This window comes from Hyaena hyaena, unplaced genomic scaffold (assembly GCF_003009895.1).
Source record: "Hyaena hyaena isolate Hyena2069 unplaced genomic scaffold, ASM300989v1 scaffold_73, whole genome shotgun sequence".
NCBI classification, from domain to species: Eukaryota; Metazoa; Chordata; class Mammalia; order Carnivora; family Hyaenidae; genus Hyaena; species Hyaena hyaena.
This window is the reverse complement of record NW_024080705.1, coordinates 2,430,802-2,452,977: the sequence shown is the minus strand read 5'-3', so window position 1 is coordinate 2,452,977 and position 22,176 is coordinate 2,430,802. Positions and strand designations below refer to the sequence as shown.

The window sequence follows — 22,176 nt, the reverse complement described above, 5'->3', positions numbered from 1 at the left end:
AATTTTTTAATGTTATTTATTTATTTTTGAGAGTCAGAGAGAGACAGTGCAAGCAGGGGAGGGTCAGAGAGAGAGATACAGAATCCGAAGACAGGCTACAGGCTTTGAGCTAGCTGTCAGCACAAAGTCCGACATGGGGCTTGAACCCACAAACCGTGAGATCATGACCTGAGCCAAAGTCAGATGCTTAACCGACTGAGCCACCCAGGTGCCCCAGGTTTTCCTCTTCTTAAAGGATTTCATTCATGCTAGATTAGGGCCATCCTAGTAATTTCATTGTAACTTGATTATGTGTGCAAAGACCCTATTTCCAAAAGAGGTCATGTTCCCAAGTACTGGTGTTTAGGACTTCAACATATCCTTTGGGGGAAATAATTCTACCCATAACCACCCATATTTTTTACACAAACACTCCATATTCACTATTCTGTACCTTCCAGTTAAAATTTTAACTATATATCTTAGAATTCTTTCCATATCAATGCATAGTGATCTTTCTCAAACTCTCTATACAGCTGCACAGTGTTCCACTATGTGGCGGTACAATAGTTTATTTCATGGTCCCCTAGGGATGGACACTTAGGTTGTTTCAAATCTTTCACATTTTTTTAAATGTTTATTTATTTTGAGAGAGAGAGAGATAGAGAGCGAGCAGGGAAGGGGTAGATAGAGAGGGAGACAGAGAATCCCAAGCAGACTCCACACAGCCAGTGTGGAGCCTAATGTGGGGCTTGAACTCTCACGAACTGTGAGATCATGACCTAAGCTGAAACTTAAGAGTGGGACACTTAACCAACTAAACTACCCAGGGGCCCCAATCATTCACTATTTAAATTAGTAAACTGTACATTTGTCATTTTGTATGCATGCAAGTGTATCTGTATGATAGATTCCCACAAGTAGGATTGTTGGATCAAAAGATAAATGTATCTGTAATTTTGGCAGATATTGATGTATTGATTTCATAAGGTTGCACCATTCTACATTCCTACTAACAGTGGATGAGTCATCAAACTTTTAGACTTTTGCCAACATGTTACATGAGAAATTATATTTCTGTGTCGTTTTGTTTTTTTTTTAAAGATAGAAAGCGAGAGCAGGGAAGAAGGGCAGAAGGAGAGAGAATCCCAAACAGCACGGAGTCCAACACAGGGTTTAATCCTACAACCCTGGGATCTTGACCTAATCAAGAGTTGAACACTCAACTGACTGCACCACTCAGGTGCCCCTATTTCTTCTTTTTATTTAAAAAAAAAAAACATTTTTTAAATGTTTTTTTATTTTTGAGACAGAGAGAGAGAGAAACAGTGTGAGCAGGTGAGGGGAAGAGAGAGAGGGAGACACAGAATCCTAAGCAAACTCCAGTCTCTGAGCTGTCAGCACAGAGCCTGATGTGGGCCTCAAATCAAAGAACCATGAGGTCATGGCCTGAGCCGAAGGTGGACACCCAACTGACTGAGCCACCCAGGTGCCCCCAGGTGCCCCTATTTCTGTGTAGTTTTGAGGTCTTTTTTTTTATTATGCACCTCCACATTTTAAACATTAATTTATATATTATTTTATGTAAACTTTTATCCAAAAAAACTATAGTAAAAACTTCTAACTTCAAATCTATAGAATTAATAAAATACCATAACCTATAGAAACTTACTTAACTTAGGTCTTTTGTCAAAATTGGACCACTACTGAAGAATGTGACCCATCCTCTTTACTCCAGTGATTCAAATACTTGAACTAAATAATTTTCATTTAGCTAGGTTAGATGCAAGTTCAGTAGAGAATGAGTCCACTCAACCTCATGAACTTTTTTTTTAATGTTTGTTTATTTTTTTAATTTTTTAATGTTTATTTACTTTTGAGAGAGAGTACATGCAGAAGCAGGGGAGGGACAGAGAGAGAAAGGGGAGACAGAGAATCTGAAGCAGGCCCCACGCTATCAACGCAGAGCTCAACATGGCGCTTGAAATCACTAACCATGGGATCATAACCTGCACTGAAATCAAGAGTCAGATGCTTAACCAACTGAGTCATCCAGACACACCAACCTTATGATCTTTTAATATCCCTTACATTCTCTCCCAATAAACAAAGTAGCACTTGCTTAATGCATAGTATAGAAAGCTGTACCTCTTTTTAGGAGAAGCCAAGCTCCACATCAAAGACCCTGCTCCTTGTGGTTGGCTATATTTGATTTCTAATCCATCTTCTCTTAGTTGTATCATTCTTAATAGGAGCCATATTCTAATTCCTGAGTGTCAATGTAGTTTGAATACTGCCAGCTCTTTTCATTGTTACAAATGATACCATTTAATGTTCTGATTCTAAGTTGTTACAGTTTTCTTTTTCGGGAACATCTGGACCATCTACGATATTTTCACATTTCAGTCATGTGTAACATTCCCTTCCTCACAGGTGGTACTGTGAAGGCAAGGAGCTTGAAAATTCGCCAGACATTCATATCGTCCAGTCAGGAAATCTGCATTCACTGACGATTGCTGAAGCCTTTGAAGAAGACACAGGACGCTATTCCTGCTTTGCTTCTAACATCTATGGGACAGATTCAACCTCTGCTGAGATTTATATAGAAGGTAAAACAAAATACTCATAGAGCATGGCACTTACTAGTAAGACATATATTTATAATAAATATTTATTGAGGGACTACTGTACCATACACTCTTCTATGGAATAGGGACAATAGTAGTGAACCAAACAGACAAAGGTTCTTGGACAGATGGAACTTACACTTTAATGGGAGAGACAAAAAATAAGTATGAAGTCAAGTTACTCACAACTTCTGTCTCACTTGGCTGCAATCAGAGGTTTCCACAATCCCCTCCTTGGGTTCAATTAATTTGCTAGAGTAGCTTACAGAATTCAGGAAACACATTCACCAGTCTATTAAAGGATATGATAAAGGATATAATGAACAGCCAGATGAAGAGATACAAAGTGTAGGGTCTAAGAAGATCCAAAGTGCTCAAGCTTCTGTCCCTATAGAGTTGGAGTGTGGATGTATTTGCCAACCTGGAAGCTCTCCATACTACTGGGATTTTTATGGAGGCTTCCCCATGTAGGCATGATCAATTATTATCTATCTCCATTTCCTGCTCTCTTCCCCCTCAAGAGGATAGGGGGCAGGGATGAAAATTCCAAGCTTCTAATCATGGCTTTGTCTTCCTGGTGACTAACCCCCACTTAGGAGCTCTCCAGAGTCACCTCATTAGAACAAAAAATGTTCTTGCATTCTTATCACTTAGGAATTTATGAGAGTTTAGGAGCCCTGTGGGGGTCAAAGACAAATAATTAGAACAAAAAAATGCTCATAACTTAGGAAATTACAAGTTTCAGCTGCTCTATGCTGGGAACTGGGAGCAGAGACCAATATATGTATTTTCTGTATCTCAGAGTATATATAAGCACTATGAAAAAAACAGAAAGCAAGAAGATAGGAAATATACCTATGTATAGTTGTGTGAATACACACATGCTTGGGTGTGGGGTGTATGTGTGTGTGTGTGTAGATTTCAGTTCTACAGATAGGGTGGTCAGGGAAGACCTCATTAACCAAGTGACATATGAGTGAAGACCTGGGGGAAGTGAGGGAGTGAGCCACAAGGATATTCAAGGGAAAACCACTCTACACAGATAAATCAGTAAGTACACTGACTCTGAGGTGGGAGTGAATCTGTATATAGATACAGAGCTGAGCCAATGTGGCCAGAATGAAGGAAACAAGGAAGAAAGTAACAGATGAAGTCAGAAGTTCCAGATGGGTAGAGGTGGGAGGAGGCAGGTGAGAAAAGTGTGTAGGTCTTTGTAGGTCGTTGTAAGGTCTTTAGCTTTTACTCCAAGGGAGATGGGAAGCTATAGAGGATTCTGAGCAGAAATGTAACATCATCTGGCTTAGCTTTTAATGGTATCACTCCGGCTCCTGGTTGAGAATATACCTCAGAGAGTCAAGGGTAGAAGCAGAGAGACCATTTGGGACCATTAGAAAGGCATTTACATCAGCACCAAACTTACATGATTAATTTTAGGAAATAAATCAATTTGTCTTCTTTATATGTCTACCAAATTTTTGTTCCACTTTATCTCACCTCTGAGTTTTTTCTGAGGACCATTCTTTAGCACTTTTATCATCTATAATACCTTATGTATGGCTTGGTTTTAACACTTAAATATTGTATTATTTTGGTATAAGTGCTCATCCACCAACCAGATCGTAAAACTGGGATTGTCTCATTCTTTTTTATATCTCTAATACTTTATGAAGTACCAAATACATAGTGGATATTTGATAAACATTTATTGAATAAATGCATGAATAATAATAAAAATGAATAATGCATGATAGAAATGTGTTGTATGTTTTTATCCTCAAATTTTTGGAATACAATAAATACTTCCAGATTTAGCTCAGTTATATCTTCCTAAAATTCACTATCTTGAAAAGGAAATCTGAGATCAAAGCTTTGCTAACAGTGCTGAGATTGGACTACTGATTTTTTTAATTTGTGGCAACAGAACTTCAAACACCCCCACTTCCAAATGAAGTATGACTTGTTAATATTAGGGGTGGACGGAAGAGCATCCACCTACACCAACAATGTTTAGAATCCAATGTAATCCTTCCTTTTATTTAATCTGTGTAGGCCAAGAACAAGAGGATTTACGGACAGCATAAAACATCTGCAGACTGCTCTGTTAAAGACATCAGCAGGTGTTTAATACATGAGCACTTGGCATTTGGACCAGTTAATTTGTACTCTGTTGCTAAATAGCCATGTGACCTTGAGCAAGTCCTTCAACTACTTAGGGTCTGTTTCTCATCTATAAAATTGGGTGTTAGTGTAGGAAATCCCTGAGTTCATTTCTAGGTCTAAAATTCTATAGATCTTCAAATGCCTAGGAACTATTAAGAAATTATCATCTTAAATATTTCATGTCTTGTTTTTACTTTTCCAGGGGTTTCTTCTTCTGACTCAGAAGGGGACCCTAACAAGGAAGAGATGAATCGGTAATTCTGATTTTCTGTCTTATAGCTTTAGCATCCTCAGACCCTGAGAAACCTACTAATTGGTTTAGTAGAACTTAAAGAGAGTGGCTCCAGGATATGACCCCCAAAAAAATATATTAGGGGAATTTGGAGAGCTTGAAGTCTTGCCTAGCAGATGAATTTTAATATTCCCAACATTTTAAGAATAAAGCATCACATATGAAATATCATCATACTTATATCTACTGAGTAAAAAACAAATAGTGCAGCACTTCAAAAATTTCGTGTTTTCTGACTAAATAATAGTATTCACAAGGACACAAAACTTGGTTATCTTAAATTATACAAGTGAATGATCTGAGTAAGTCATAACCTTTTTGCTAAACAATTATAATGAGTACTGAACAAAGTTACATTCATCCATTCCTGACTTTCCCCAACCATCAACTAAGCACGTACTGTACACCAGGGACATCATTAGACATAATGGGTAATAAGAAAAATCAGATGCTTCCTACCTTTGAGAGGCTCACTGTGTACTAGAGAGAAATACATAGCAAATATAGCAAGATATGTATACCAAGCATGTAGACAGTAAGGGTAATAAAGTATAGTAGACTATAACATAACCATGGGCAGGATCTTCAGGACTTGGCACAAAGGACTATTAATTGATCAGGGATGGAAAGAGAGATTGGGAAAGACTTCACAGAGTTGGTGACTTTGAGTTGAGTCTTAAAAGAACAGTAGGTGGACACCTGCAAACAAGGAAGGAAAGGGCATTTTTAGGCAGAGGAAGCTTTGGGCAGAAGGCATGGGACCTGAAAACAGATGCAATAGTCATTCCTTGAGATCACCCAAAACAAAAGGTTTGGAAGGCTGGTTACAGTTGTTAACTGTGTTTATAAATTCTGTCCTTCCCTACACAGGAGGAATTTCTAAGGGCATTTCTGCCCTTAGATACCGTGTTTTATTCTTTGAAATCCTTTGTGCATACTCCCTTTGGAATAATAATTTGCTTTTAGCTTTTTTGCAATTATGACAATTCATAAACAGATTGAATGATCTCTTTCCTTTAACTCTCTTCCTTATCATTCTTGTTGCTTTGGTTCAATTCCTCCTTCTTTCCCTGCCTCTTTATGCCAGTAACCTCCTTATAGTTGCTCCAGCTCTTTTCTTTCTTTTACGGTCTCCAAACTACAACAAGTTATTATCTGATCCTATCACTTTCTTGACTTAAAAAAATTATCTATGGGAAAATAAAAACCAAGCACAAAATGAACAACATTAAAAAAAATTTAACATGACATACAAAGCCTGATTCAGTAGAGTATCAACCAGGGTTTCCTGCCCCTCCCTCCTCCATTCTGCCACCTCAGCCTCTCTATATTGCTCCTATCTCACTCAAACAATGTACAGTTTATTTTTACCCCTTTGTTCAAGCTGTTCTCTTTGATAGTAATGCCCCATCTCCTCTGCCTGGAAAACTCCTATGTATCCTTCAAGACCCAGTCAAGTTCACTCATAAACTCCTCCTCCATTACACATTCATCACTTCTTCCTCAAGGCTCTCATAACACAGTTAATGGGTTATCCAAGGTTAATGGGTAGGAATTTTGATATACAAACTTAAATAAGCAAGAAATATCTCATTTGATTATTTTCTTTAAATCTACTTTTGTTAGTTAGGATTTAGCTTCAGTTCTATATAAGAGACCTCCAGAATAACAGTAACTTCAATAAAACAGACATTTATTTCCTGTTTACATAAATATATGGATTTGGCTAGTAGAATGGTTCCACATTTCATTGAGTTCTAGTTGGCCTCCAACTTCATCTCATTCTGATGAGTGGCCTTATCTGAGTCTCAGACTGGAAGGAGTTAAAGGCATTCCCTGCCCTCCCTTTTAAGGTCATCTCTCTTAGATTACATATATCAGTATCCTTCATATTCTATAAGCAGAGAGTAGTCATGTGGCCACACCCAGGTTAAGGAAGGTTTGGAAACACAGTTTTTATTTGGAATAGCCATGTAAAGATATCAGGAATTCTGTTATTGTAGAAGAAAACAGATGCTAGGGGACACTACATTCTTCTGCTTCTGAGACCCATCCTTCCTAGCTGGAAAAAATTCAATCAGTCACTATTGGGCATCTCTTTCTCCCTCTATGGCTGCACAAAGATGATAGATATAGATATAGACACATAGTATTTGACATTAAACACTGCTCTAAGAATCTCACATGAATTACCTTATTTAACCCTCACAAAAACCCTCTGAAGTAAGAATTATTATTTCCCCATTTTATTTCTTTAAAATTTATTTTAGAGACAGAGAGTGTATGAGCAGGGGAGGGGCAAAGGGAGAGGTAGAGAGAGAAAATCTTTAGCAGGATCCACACCCAGCCCCAGCATGGAGCCCTACTCAGGGCTCAATCTCATGCCCGTGAGATCATGCCCTGAGCCAAAACCAAGAGTCGGATGCTTAATCAACTGAGCCCCCCAGGTGCCCTTTATTCCCCCATTTTAGAGATAAGGTGGAGGAAAGTAACATCTAGACAACAGGGAAGCCCATCCTGTCTTTGGTCATGTATCCACAGGATATGGGTGGGAGGCCTATGTCCCAGACATCAAGATCCCTTCAAGTCCAGCAATTTTTTTTTTTTTTTTTTTTTTTTTTTTTTTTTTTTTTTTTTGCTTCCTGACATGCTTGGGTACTGATATCTTTAGTAAGAGTGGGATCCCTTTAACCAGAGGGGTTACCCTCCCCTCTCGACTCTGGTTCTCCCTCTTGTCAGGTTCTCTGGCAATATCCTCAAACTTCTCTCTTCTCCACAGCAAAACTAAAATAATCTCCCCTCCACAGTCTTCTCATGAATACCTCTTGCCCTTCAAATAAGCTCTTTAATTTAATTTGTGTAAACTTGAAGAGCTTGTTGACTCAGGCTATTTCTGCTTTCTGCCATGTGAAAATCCCAGAAGCAAAGGTTTATAAAGCCTGGCCTCTTACCCAGAATGGAAGGGGGAAGGAAAACAGAGAACAACAACAAAAATCTCCAAAAAGTTATCTTCTGTGCATGCTCTTCTTGGTACTTGCCTTGAATCTCAGTTAGTTATGAATATGCTTGAGTCCCCAGATGAGAATAACTAACTCAAGGACAGGAGTGCATTTTATCATCTTTCTGCTTGCATTGCCTATCAAATTATGTAGAAAAGAAGTGTGCTTGTGGCATACTGTTGAACAAAGATTTTTATTATATCTAACTGTAAGAAGTGATGACATTACTAGCTTTTCAGGTCTGTTTTAAAATCTATATTTTAATCATTTCTCAGAATCCAGAAGCCAAAAGAGGTGTCATCCACTCCCACTACTTCTGCAACCATTCCTTCAGTGGTACCCCAAGCCCAGCATGTGGCAGCCCAGCCCAGTGTGTCAACCATCCAACAGGTATAAGAGTCTAAGTCTAAGTCTAAGAAACGCAGGTATAAGAGTCTAAGTCTAAGTCTAGGTCTAAGAAATGCAAGCGCCATGGACTTACGGACAGGCACTGTGACCATGCCTATCTTGTAAGACATGATTGTGTTCTCCTCTGTTGCAACTTCATAGTGACTTTGGGCAACATGCTTCCATGGTCATGGTAATTGCTTTGTACTTCTGATATAGGATATCAGCACTTCATATTGTTTTGGGAACATATTCTCTAGCTTCAAAGGCAAATCTTACAGGGAAAAAAAAACTCTTTATAAATTAGTCTGATATTCCAGTTTAATGAGGGGGATTGATTACATATACAAAGAACTGCCAGCTCTCACAGTGGCCAAGGCAGGACACTCTATATCATGAAACAAAGTTTCATGGAGCTGCAAATAATTCTACTTTCTAAGATAAAGCAACCATGAAATGATTTTTTAGAAAGCATTAAATGCTCTCATCTTTCAGGTTGATGATGATGATGATGATGATGATGATGGTGCTTGCTTATTGTAAAAACATTCAAAAGATATGGAAATATATTCAGTAAAAGCTTAATCAAAGTGCTACTCCATGCTCCCACTCCTCAGAGGCAAACTCTGTTAAACTCTATTAAAAGTTTCTAGCAGAACAAAAATCAACTCAAAATGGATAAAGGACCTGAACGTGAGACAGGAAACTATCAACACCCTAGAGGAGAAAGCAGGAAACAACCTCCTTGACCTCCACCGCAGCAACTTCTTACTTGACACATCCCCAAAAGCAAGGGAATCAAGAGCAAAAATAAACTGTTGGGACCTCATCAAGATTAAAAGCTTCTGCACAGCCAAGGAAACAACCCAGAAAATTAATAGGCAACCAACGGAATGGGAAAAGATAGTTGCAAATGACATATCAGATAAAGGGTTAATATCCAGAATCTATAAGGAACTCACCAAACTACACGCCCGAAAAACAAACAACCCAGTGAAGAAATGGGCAGAAGACATGAACAGACACTTCTCCAAAGAGGACATCCAGATGGCCAACAGACACATGAAACGATGCTCAGCATCCCTCCTCATCAGGGAAATACAAATCAAAACCACACTGAGATACCACCTCACGCCAGTCAGAGTGGCTAAAATGAGCAAATCAGAGAACTCTAGATGCTGGCGAGGATGTGGAGAAACGGGCACCCTCCTACACTGTTGGTGGGAATGTAAACTGGTACAGCCCCTCTGGAAAACAGTGTGGAGGTTCCTCAGGAAACTAACAATAGAACTCCCCTATGACCCAGCAATAGCACTGCTAGGAATTTACCCAAGGGATACAGAAATGCTGAGGCATAGGAGCACATGTACCCCAATGTTCATAGCAGCACTCTCCACAATAGCTAAAACATGGAAAGAGCCTAAGTGTCCATCAACAGATGAATGGATCAAGAAGATGTGGTTTATCTATACCATGGAATACTACATGGCAATGAGAAACAATGAAATCTGGCCATGTGTAGCAACATGGATGGACCTTGAGGGTGTTATGCTGAGCGAAATAAGTCAGGCAGAGAAGGACAAATATCATATGTTTGCACGTATAGGAGGATTAGGAGGAACTTGACGGAGGAACAAGGGGGAGAAGAAGGGCGGAAATGGTGGGGGAAAGGGAGAGAGGCAAACCATGAGAGACTCTTGAATGCTGACAAAAACTGAGGACTGATGGATGTGGGGGGGGAGGGGGGGATGGGCATGGAGGAGGGCACTTTGGGGATGAGCACTGAGTGTTATGTGGAAACTAATTTGACAATAAACTATTTGTAAAAAAAAAAAAAAGTTTCTAGCAGATAGTTCTAGACATTTTCTATCCATGTATATGAATATATAAACATAATTTAAAAATATGAAATCATACTAATCTAAACATATTTGTAATATGTTTTTGATATATTTATTTATGTATAAGTAAACATATTGATCTATATCTTTGAGAAAATTAAACAGTTTCTTATTAAAGCTATTTAGTAATGCAGAAGGGTCACATTTTAGTTCTAATCCACTAGTTTTCAAGCTGTGATCTGGGGAGATTCAGGTTTTATGGGAACTTTCTCAGGAGTTCAAGGATGATTATATTGCTCTATATGTTGAGGAGGTAGGGATGGGCAGCACATATTTACAACCATCATGACCTAGAAAGAATACAATCAATTCAGTATATAATTTAAATTCTGTGATTCATAGATTTAGAAAAAGTCAGTCTTTTGGTTTTACACTAATTGTATACACCAAATTCTATAGATTTGTTCTATCATTATCTAGGTTGTAATCATAGTGACAATGAATCTTTTGTTGGTTCCTTCTAATAGTGTCAGAGCCCCACCAACTATCTGCAAGGATTGGATGGAAAACCTATCATTGCAGCTCCTGTGTTTACAAAGGTAATCAAAATATTGCTTCTTTCTGTCATGACTTTAAACATACTCTAGTACCCACACAAAATTGTAGGATCCAAGATTTACTGATATAGTTCAAGATTTTGGTCTTTTATGAGTACAGTACAGGATTTGAGGTTTTTGGTAGTTGTTACTATGTCATTTGAAGTCCTAGATATTTAATAACAGTTTGCATAATAAAAAGAATGTCTTCCCCATGCACCACATTGATCTCTCTGGCCATCTTATTGCTGTTAAAGGCAGCAGACACAATAGGGATCAGCTGATAAGTTTCTAGCCACTTACTACTCCAAAGGTTTCTCTGGACTTTCAGAAGAATCAAGTTGCAGGTACATGCCTTTTGTGTTCAAGGAGATGGACATAAACATGCTTAGGAAGCTTAACATAAGGAATCACACCAGGACAAAGAGTTTTCTTTTTCTATTCCATTGTATCAACTATTGAGGTGGCATCAAATTCTCGTTCTTATATTTAGTCTTTGTATTTAGAACTGGAAAATTTACTCAAGCACCTTCATATACAAATGAAAACACAAGGAAAGGCCAGAGACATCCACTAGTTTATCCATGGTCACAAAACTAGTGAGTGGCAGAATCCAGACTAGAAACAAGTTCTCCTAATTCTCAGTCTATTATTCCTTCCTTTATGTAATATAGACTTTATTGCCAAGACAGTAAATTTAAAGGTGAAAATTGAGGGGCGCCTGGGTGGCTTAGTGGGTTAAGCGTCCGACTTTCGCTTAGGTCATGATCTCACGGTTCGTGGGTTCGAGCCCCGCGTCGGGCTCTGTGCTGATTGCCAGCTCAGAGCCTGGGGCCTGTTTCAGTCTGTGACTCCCTCTCTCTCTGACCCTCCCCTGTTCACGCTGTCTCTCTCTCTCTCTCCTAGAAATAAATAAAACATTTAAAAAAAAATAAATAAAGGTGAAAATTGAATCACATTTGATTTTTTTTTCATATTATGAAGACCACATGGATGGAATCTATGCCTGGATTTATAGTTTATTGTTTGTATGAGTGCCAAACTTAGGCCCAAAGAGATTTTGTCATCTTAGAGATATGCTTTAGTTTGGAACAATTAGGGTTCTTTGATCTGGAAAGGACATTTGCAATGTTTGTAGACATTGTTGGTTGCCACTGGGAGATTGTGCTGTTGGCATCCAGAGATGCTCCTGAACATCTTACAATGCATAGAATGACAGCCCCCTGTGGGGTGTCCTGATCAGGTGGGGGTGCCTGCTGGATGGTGAAAGAACTCACCCAAGGCAGAACAAAGAAGATAGAAGTATATGGAAAACACTGCAAGGGAGTTGCAGGCCAAACAACAAAGAAAGACTGTCTGCCATGAGGCCAGGGTGAGGGGCTATAGCTATAGGGCAGGGTAAGGATCTAGGGGACATATGGAATTTTCCCTTTTTTGATAATTCTTAGGAACTGTACCTAGTTAGTAAGTAGCCAATTGGTCATTTAGGGACTATGGCTTAATGAGTCTGTTTGCATTAAGCTTGGTAGCTGCTGTGGGCCTTTATGCTCATGTTTCCATTGCTTAAGCTCGTTGCCTAAAAGCATCCTCTACACCCATAGCAAAGAATTATCCAGCCCAAATTATCAGTAGTCCTGACTGAGAAATCATGGTTGAGTGCAAAATAGCAAAAATGGCGTATTTTCCAATGAGTATTGATCCTAAAGGAAGAGCTAAATGTGCAACTTCTACAGAAACATCAGTTTTAGAAGAGTTCCATCCTATTAACTCATCCAAGATGGCTTCCCAAAATCAAACAGAGTCAAGAGTGAGACATGTTTACCCATTTCCATATCAGTTGAGCAGACTTTCTTATGTGAAGCAAGATCTCTCTCAGTTTTTCAGGTTCTTTTCTTATAATCTGCTTTTGGAATTTCAGCCTTGATATATTCAAAGACCTGAGGTAGGAAAGCAACATGTTTGCGACTTGGAGAATACAACACTATGAAGAATTATAAGTGGACCTTGTGTGTGTGTGTGTGTGTGTGTGTGTGTGTGTAATACAGCCAATAGAGCTACCTCTAATTGTCTCTTACTTCACTACCAACTCACCCAGACTTAAAACAGCTTAAGTGGCCCCAGAATCAGGACATTTTAATATTTTATGCCCTGTTGTGACATCCTAGAGACAGTGCTGACTCTTCAAAGGCAACTACCCACAGAACAATTTATACCCAGTCTCAGCTGAAGTTTCCTCCTTTCTCTTCTCACCACCACCTGCCCAGCCAGACGCCAGACAGTTGTCCTGGTCTCCTTCCACTCACTTTCAAACCTTCCCAGGTGCTCTGTCTTCCCTTCATCTGATCACCTGGTGCATACCTCTGGTACAACATTTAGCACAATAATAAAACTGTTTGCCTTTCTGTCTCTCCCAAGCACCTTGAAGGCTATCTGTAATATCTAGATAGGAGTCCATAAAGGAAATAATAGGTCCAAAGCTATTTTTATTTTTGTTATAGCAAGTCCAATGAGACTTTAACACTTAATTCTTTATATTTAATTTTCATGGACTGGTTAAAGCCAGCATGTTTAACTGCTTTTGTGCTTATGATACCTCTTCCCAGTTAGATTCTCTAATTGGCAGATTCATATTTCCCTTTAACAAATAAAAAGGGGAAAATGAATTAATCATTAGTTACATCCTGATGAACCCATTATAACTTAAAAATATCAGAGTTCAAAAATGCATTTAATATACCTAACCTACCAAACACCATAGCTTAGCCTAGCTTACATTAAATGTGCTCAGAACACATACATTAGCCTACAGTTGGGCAAAATCATCTAATGATCTAATATTATAAAAGAAGCCTCTTTTATAATAAAGTGTTGAATACCTCATATAATTTGAATACTGTACTGAAAGTTAAAACCAGAAAGGTTGTATATGGGTACAGAATGGTGTTGTAGGTCATTTGTCCTCACAACTACATGGCTGACTGGAAGCTGAGGCTCAGTGACCCTGTCCAGAATCAGAAGAGAGGACCATACCACATGTTGCTAGGCCAAGAAAAGACCAAAACTCAAAATTTGAAGTATGGTTTCTACTGAATGTGTATCACTTTTGCACCATCATGAAGTTGAAAAAGTCAAAGCATCATAAGTCAAGGACCATTTGTGTATGCTGTTAGATAAACCTCCAAAAACATTAGGTCCATGGTGGGAAACCCATCCTTAGTACAAAGACCCCAAATTCTGAACAGGCTTTCTCAGCCCTCAGGATGTGTGCTCTTGCCTCCATAAATGGGATCAAGATTGTTCATACGTAGGGCACAAAGATAGGCTGTGGCTCAGATTCCCGAAAGACTTATCAGCAACTGTGTGCTTGCGTTAGTTTCCACCAGCGAGGGCAGAATTGAGGTCATAGTCATTGCCAGTGTCAGAAAATTTCTGAGTCAGAGCCACTGATGATGGTAATCACATGGCATGCGTCATGATAACTGATCATATGCATATATTTGTTTTGTTATTCCTGCTTTATTTACTTCTTTGGGGACTTCTGGCTTTCCGATCCCTAGAATTCATTTTTTAGGGATTTCTTTGCCAGGAACGGCAAAAAGCCATTAAAAAGCAGAAATTAGAGAGCAGAGTTTTATTTAACTCTTTGTGTCTCCTTTGGTGATAGGGACGTACTGGTACTTCTGATGTAGGATACCAACTCTTCATATTCTAAAGAAGGTTAAAATAAAAAGGAGGGTTCCCCAGCAAAACATTGGTAGAGAAGACTGGGGTCCCCTATGCTAGTTCACTGTTCTACTCATAGGAGATACCTATACTTTAAAATATTTTATGGAGATAGACTATCCTCCATCTTTTATACAGTATCAAAACAACTTCACTCCATATATGGGGGAGACAACCGGTCACACTTCTTGAGTGCGAAGGGAGGTAGATGATCAAATTAGAATCTTACTGCTGTCGTTGCTCGCTCTCCAACAGCAGCTGCCCTGGCAGACTTTCAAGGCTGCAGCAGCCCTGGCTCCAGCTGCTTCAGCAGTAATTTGAAGAGTGCAAGGGGGCAGGGGAAGTGAGAATTTGAAGATGAGCACTTCATTATATAATAGGAGAAGCAGGAAAACCCTGAAATAACTGGGCCAGTGGCTGGATCCAGATCTCTAAAGATTACATGGACCACCCCATTCCCCAGCCTAATAATTCCAGGAACTTTTCTGACTCAACTGTTGCTCTGTGTACCTGTGCCACTCAAGGGGTAAAAGCGTCCTCAAACAAACCTTTAGCCATAAAAACTCCTTTGATCCAAGTCCAGGCTAAAGCACTATACACATTCACTTGCAGCTTCTCTCTCCCAGGTGCACAAATATCAACTGGATTTAAAAAGGAATAAAATGGCAGTATGAACCTTATCACTGACATCTTTTAACCAATAAGGCAGATGTCCTTTCTTAAGGATTTTCCTGTATTATATTTGCGGGTATATATCGACTAAGCAGAAACTATGTACTCTCGACTCACATACTTGGTACAAAGTAGTCACATAGTGATATTTATTCTGTGGTGAATAACTTCTATTTCAGCTAAATAAGGAATTATTGTTTTCATTGCATTGTGGCTTTAGACTATCTTTTAGGAGGAATGAGGAGGTGGGAAATCCAGTATCAAATGACTGTGGAAGAAATGCTTCTCGAGGTTCTGTGTTGTCAAGTCACCCTACAAAGAATGTCTTCCAAGATGATCAGTATGGTGATGACACACAAGACAGATTTGCACTTTGAATATTATTTACCTCAGGAGGTTATAGACCCTTAGTTCTAGTGACTTTAATCCAAATCCATAATTCCTAGTTAAGACTAACTTAATCTTTGCTAGTTAGGGAATGTCTCATTTGTCTTATTTGTCTTCAGTGAAGTCATAATGAATATGATCAGGCCTGCAGACATTTTGCCATTAGTAACAGCCTAAGTCCTGTGTTGAACAGGAGTCCAACTATGTTTTTGTTTTTGCACTTGCACTATGTTCAAATGGTGTAATTGGTTTGGACCCTGATATGAACCAGTTCCTTCTGATAAGACTTTTGTAGAAAAGCACAGTTTTCATCAATAATAACTATCATCATCCTTCAAACTATGACTTTCAACAATTTTTTCTTTTTTTCTTTTTTTAATGTTTTATTTATTTCTGAGAGAGAGAGAGAGATAGCATGAGCAGGGGAGGGTCAAAGAGAGAGGGAGGCACAGAATCTGAAACAGGCTCCAGGCTCTGAGCTAGCTGTCAGCACAGAGCCCGACGCGGGACTTGAACCCACTAACTGCAAGATCATGACCTGAGCCCAAGTCAGACGCTTAACTGACTGGGCCAACCAGGCGCCCCTGAACGGCTTTTTCTAAGTGGCTTGTAAGACGACCCTTGACATCTCTGTTACTGAGTATTGATGATGTATCAGCTGGAATGAGGTTCCACCTCATACCACAGACACTTAACAGGCATATTACATACACTATAGTATCTGAGGTATCTTGGCTAGACTCTTAAATAGAACACAGGCCTTGACCTTCAATGTCATGTGAATAATTACAACCAACTAATGTTGGCCTCAATTGAGCAATGTATTTTCTCAAGGATATCCTTTTGCAAGCAGGGTTTTGTAATCTCTACCGATTGAGAATTGGCTGATATATCTGAACTGAACTGCAGAACATATGAATTGAGCTCATTCTTCTTACATTCATTTAAAAAGTATGCCATATTTTGGGTTGCCCAAGTGGCTCAGTCTGTTGAGTGTCCAGCTTCGGCTCACGTCATGACCTCATGGTTTGTGAGTTTGAGCCCTACTTCAGGCTCACCGCTATCAGTTCAGAGCCTGCTTGGGATCCTCTGTTTCTTTCTCTTTCTGTCTCTCCCCTGATCACACACACTCTCTCTCTCTCTCAAAAATAAATATTTTTTAAAAAAGGGAGAGATGCCATATTTAATTTGGTTTGGTTTTCTAATTTGTTTGCCTCAAGGAATGAAACTTTATTTTGTATGAATCCACAGAGATGTCCGACTGCCACTAAAGCTTTCAATAGGCCTCAAAGCTGCCATGTTAACACAGAATTTGCTCAAATGTCAGGGTAGAAAGCATATCCACCAGCTTGCCCTGAGCACCCAGCACTCCTTGATATTCCCTGATTACTAAGAATATTTCTTTCTGGTCACTAGAAGATGTTGTTTAGGGTATACGAAGAATAATGAGAGTTTTTAAAAATCAAATAGTTCCTCATTAATTCAGAGACCCCTCTGTGCAAATCTCATCTTGAATTACTTAAGCAACGTTAGGAGTGCAAAAAGAACAAAACACTAATGTTGATCTACGCTGCCCCCTAGCTTTCAAAATATCACCTTATGCACCTCTAAGGTAAAAGTCATGTACTATATATAGCTAAAGTTGTGTAGTTATCCCCTATATTCCTTAGACAAATGCCATAAATATGATGGGACCATGCCATAAATATGATGGGACCATGCCATGCACAAACTTTCATAAATTGTACATAAAATAGCTACAAATAATCACAGAATATTTATGAGTGAATGACAAAAGAAAAAATAAATAAATAAATAAAACACCAGCTTTCCCCTTCTCTTATGCAAGAGCCCATATTTCCTTAATACAGACCCCCAAATTGTAATAATATCAAGCTTTGCATCATTTGTTTCTAACAGAGCTTGTGGAGGAAGTTAATCATAACCTTTCCATATTTATAATGTTTGGGCTAACATGAAAAACAAAAATGTGCCACACACATGCCTAAGAATTTCATAATCAAATGAAGTACCAACTACACAAATGATGTGTGACTTTAAGCTCACAAATCATGAGTGAAAGACTGATTATGAATGGAAAATGTGAGTTCCATTCTCCCAGATAGTCTATTATAGAATATGTTGATATGCTATCATTCAAAGTGGCTTTGGAAACCTTGTTTCATGGATGTGTGGAAAAGCATTCAATGATACCTTCACAAAATTACAACATATTTTTTATGATATAAGACTCCATTTGTGACTATAATTTTAAAGAGATTGTCATTATTTTTATCCCTCAACAGATCATTGAAGCTATACTGTAAAGAACACATAAGGAAAACAAGATAACACAATGAAAGACAATTTCCAGGACTACAGTATGTAAACAGGGCAAAGCAGGCAAATAGAGTCAGTTACTTGAGCCACAGAGATGTCCCGCCTCATGAATAGTGACATTTTTGTGTGGAAAAATACATTGCCCCCATGCTGACTACACCTAATAAGATATTCCTGCAGATTTCTTAAATTGTCATTATTTCTGGAAAACAAAATCCACCTGGGCATTTAAGAACAGAGGTATTTTACCAAAATCAGCATTTTTGCAAACTCTCAAAATGTTTCACTTAGTATTTAATAAAGTTGTCTGGTACAACAACAGAGAGGAAAAGGAAGAGGATAGTGAGGGTAAAGATTTATATGGGCCCAGGTGATTGATTCTATCTTCAAAATAGACTCAATGAATATCCACAGAATTGGAGCTGCTGGAGATGTAGATTTGGAGAAAAACCAAATGTGAAGGCAACAGTATATGTTTCTAAAATTCAGCACTGGAGCTAGATTCCAAAAATGTACACTCTTTGGTTTTAACAATATTCTTTTCATTATAGATGTTACAAAATTTATCAGCCTCTGAAGGTCAGCTGGTTGTCTTTGAATGCAGAGTCAAAGGAGCTCCATCTCCTAAAGTTGAGTGGTATCGAGAAGGGACCCTGATAGAAGATTCTCCAGATTTTAGAATTTTACAGAAAAGTAAGTTGATACTTTCAAATTATTTTTCTGATAATTTTCCTAAATTTATTATATTCAATTACTTCTATAACTTTTAAGCAATGAATTTGAAATATAATTAAAAGAATAAAAGAAAAATTAATGGTACTCATAATTCTCCAAATTAAACCCTATTAATATTTTGTTTCATATTCTCCAAACATTTCATACACTTTTCTGTAAATTGATTTTTTACCCAGCATTTCATGAACATCTTTTCTTGTTAATAAATATACTTTCTTTTAAAAACAAATCAATACAAAAATAAATAAATAAATCAGTACAATCAATTTTATATTATTTAATCTCCTGTTGACATTGAGATTATTCAAAAAATTTTAATTTTATAAATTCCAATGCATGTAACAGAAAATATTTGGGAGTATCTATAGAATAAACAGAACTAGAATTGCTACTATAAATTTCAATGTATTTAAAGCCTTTTTTAGGCTTTTAGCATATATATAGAGAGAGAGAGAGAGAGCGCCAAAATGCCATCCCAAAAGGTTAAACTAAATTGAGGATAATCACATAATTGATCGCCCAATCTGGGACACTTTGAAAGTGGAAGAGGGGCACCTGGTTGGCTCAACAATAGAGCATGTGACTCTTAATCTCAGGGTTGTGAGTTCAAGCCCCATGTTGGGTGCAGAGATAACTTAAAAATAAAATCTTTAATTAAAAAAAAAAAAAAGAGATTCCAGGAATAAAACAGGCCTATCCCAAATGTACTGGGACATGGGTAGCCATATTTATTCCATACAACCAGCAATATATGGGAATGCCATTTGTCTCATGCCTTCACCAAACAATGAGTTTTAAACATTTTTTAAATCTTCACTAACTTTATAGGCCTGAAATGGGAGCACTTGTTTTCATTTATACTTCACTAACTAGATGTAGGGTGGAGCTTTTTCCATGTTTATTGGGTTGTTGTATTCCTTTATTTTAAAATTACCTGTTCATATCCTTTGGTTATTTTCATATTGAAGTTCTGTTCTTTTTTATTATAAGCATTATTTATATATTCAAGTGGTTAATTCTTCTTTTTCTTATTATGTAGTGTTTTCGCCTTGACCCGTTTCAGTCATAAAATACATTGAAATTTATTTGCTTTTTTGTTAATTTGTTTCTGCCTATCACTGATGTATGAATCAAACTATCAGGTTTAACAGCAGTAACAGCAACAATAATATAATCCGAATACTATTTAAAATGAGAAAAAAAACTTGAATAGTTGTATCAGTGTAGAAGGTCATAACTAAGTTCAACAACTCTTACTGAATGCCTGTAATTAAACACCATGGTATTCAGTAACATGCTGGCATTTTCACCAATGTCAAAGAATTCTAAGACAAAGACCCTGCCCTCTTGTTATTTATCCTGAGGCTCTTAATATTAGAAACTGTAGAGCAGGAAGTACAGTCTACATTTTATTAGGATGTGAGAACCCAAAGCCAATAATAAGCTCTTTGTTTTAGATAAGGCTGAATGGGTACCAATAAAAGTAAGTCATTCCTAAATCCCTAACTCGGTAACTTTTCCCCACCTAAGGCTTTATGTGTCCCAAGTGGAATCCAGGTATGTCCCAAAATACAGCAACAGCTTGTAGTAAGCAGCTCTCTTGTGATTAGAATCTTTTCATTTGTTTTTCTTTTAGAACCACGATCCATGGCAGAACCAGGTAAGGATCATTTTAACTTTGTTAGCATGTGATCTGTGATTTTACATACATATAAATATACACACATAAATCAGTGATTTTATAGTATTACATAAATAATAAAACATTAGAGTTACACCAGTGTCAAGAAAAAAATGAAAAATAAGGTTTTAGAGAAAAAATTCCAACCAACTCTAGCTATTACTGAAGGAGAAGGAAAGGAGGGAAGCACATGAATATTTGAAATTTATATCTGATACTGAATATGAATGCAGATAGTTCTTGGTTATTGAGGGATGTTTCTTGAGAATATTTTCTGTCTTTCTTTGGCTCCTACACATGACCTCCCAAAACTGGGCAGAGCAATTTCATGATGCTAGATCAACTCCAATTCCACAACTTACGTGTCTCAAAACTTACCCATCAGGTTTTGAAATCTGCAGAATCAACAACATGTCCATGATGTTATTAGATTTGGTTGGGAAGATACAAAAATGACATGGGAGTGACAGTAGGTGAAGCTCTTACTTCCAGAAAACACAAGTTATTCACAAGCCACAGCATAAATATCTGAAAGTCTTCTCTGTAATTACCCTGGGAAATTAGATTGTATTTGTAACCCTGGGTAAGAATGATGGTTTGGGATTTTATTATTATAGTTCTCTCTTGTGCCAACTGAATAGAAAGGCATACCAGAAGTAAACATTGAACATCCATATTGCACAGTCCTACACTAGGTCCTTGGGGATACATAGCAAAGACTAGAGCAGTCTTACTGTTGCATTGCTTGAACTGAAGTGGTATTTTTCCCTTTGAAAATATCTCAGGTTTTTGGGACACCTGGGTGGCTCAATTGGTTAAGTATCTGACTTTTTTTTTTTTAATTTTGTAATGTTATATTTATTTCTGAGAGAGAGAGAGAGAGTGAGAGAGAGAGAGAAAGAGAGAGAGAGAGAAAGAGAGTGTGAGCAGAGGAGGGTCAGAGAGAGAGGGAGACACAGAATCTGAAACAGGCTCCAGGCTCCAGGCTCTGAGCTAGCTGTCAGCACAGAGCCAGACATGGGTCTCGAATCCACGAACCATGAGATCATGACCTGAGCCGAAGTCAGACGCTTAACCGACTGAGCCACCCAGGCGCCCCAAGTATCTGACTCTTGATTTCATCTCAGGTTATGATCTCGGGGTTCATGAGATGGAGCCCCAAGTTGGGCTCTGCACTGGACATGGAGTCTGTTTAAGATTATCTCTCTCCCTCTCTCTCTGCCCTTTGCACACATCCCCTCTCTCTCTCAGATAATGAAAGAAAGAAAGAAAGAAAGAAAGAAAGAAAGAAAGAAAGAAAGAAAGAAGAAAGAGAGAGAGAGGAAGGAAGGGAGAAAAGAAAATATTTCAGGTTTTGACACTTTCATCCAGAGTAGAGCAGACTTTTCCAACACAATTTCATACACAAAATCATTTCAGAGTCACCCAAAAGGGTCCCTTCCCAAAACAAGTCCTGCCTTTCCCAGCTCTGTGGTCTAAATTTCATAGCCAGAGACTTCTTCCTCTATCTTGTATATGTAAATATCCCTTTGGACACAGAGTATTTTATCAGGCACCTACAGTGTGAATAAATTTATCTGATCATTTTCTTTCTTTTTTTTTTAATTTTTTTTTTTAATGTTTTATTTCTAAGAGAGAGAGAGACAGCGTGAGCAGGGGAGGGTCAGAGAGAGAGGGAGTCACAGATTGAAACAGGCTCCAGGCTCTGAGCCGGCAGTCAGCACAGAGCCCGACGCGGGGCTCGAACCCACGAACCG

The 22,176-nt window shown here is 38.2% G+C and overlaps 1 protein-coding gene across 2 annotated transcripts in view; it reads left to right on the top strand.

Moving 5' to 3' along the window:
- The window catches only part of MYPN (myopalladin), a 71,641-nt gene that overhangs the window by 16,312 nt on the left and 33,153 nt on the right, over positions 1-22,176 (top strand). For both annotated transcript variants that reach the window (XM_039233288.1, XM_039233290.1), the window contains exons 2-7: positions 2,413-2,588; positions 4,969-5,020; positions 8,333-8,447; positions 10,813-10,884; positions 18,555-18,696; positions 20,375-20,398. In XM_039233288.1, the coding sequence (XP_039089219.1) occupies positions 2,413-2,588; positions 4,969-5,020; positions 8,333-8,447; positions 10,813-10,884; positions 18,555-18,696; positions 20,375-20,398 (581 nt within the window). The remainder of the gene's footprint in view (positions 1-2,412; positions 2,589-4,968; positions 5,021-8,332; positions 8,448-10,812; positions 10,885-18,554; positions 18,697-20,374; positions 20,399-22,176) is intronic.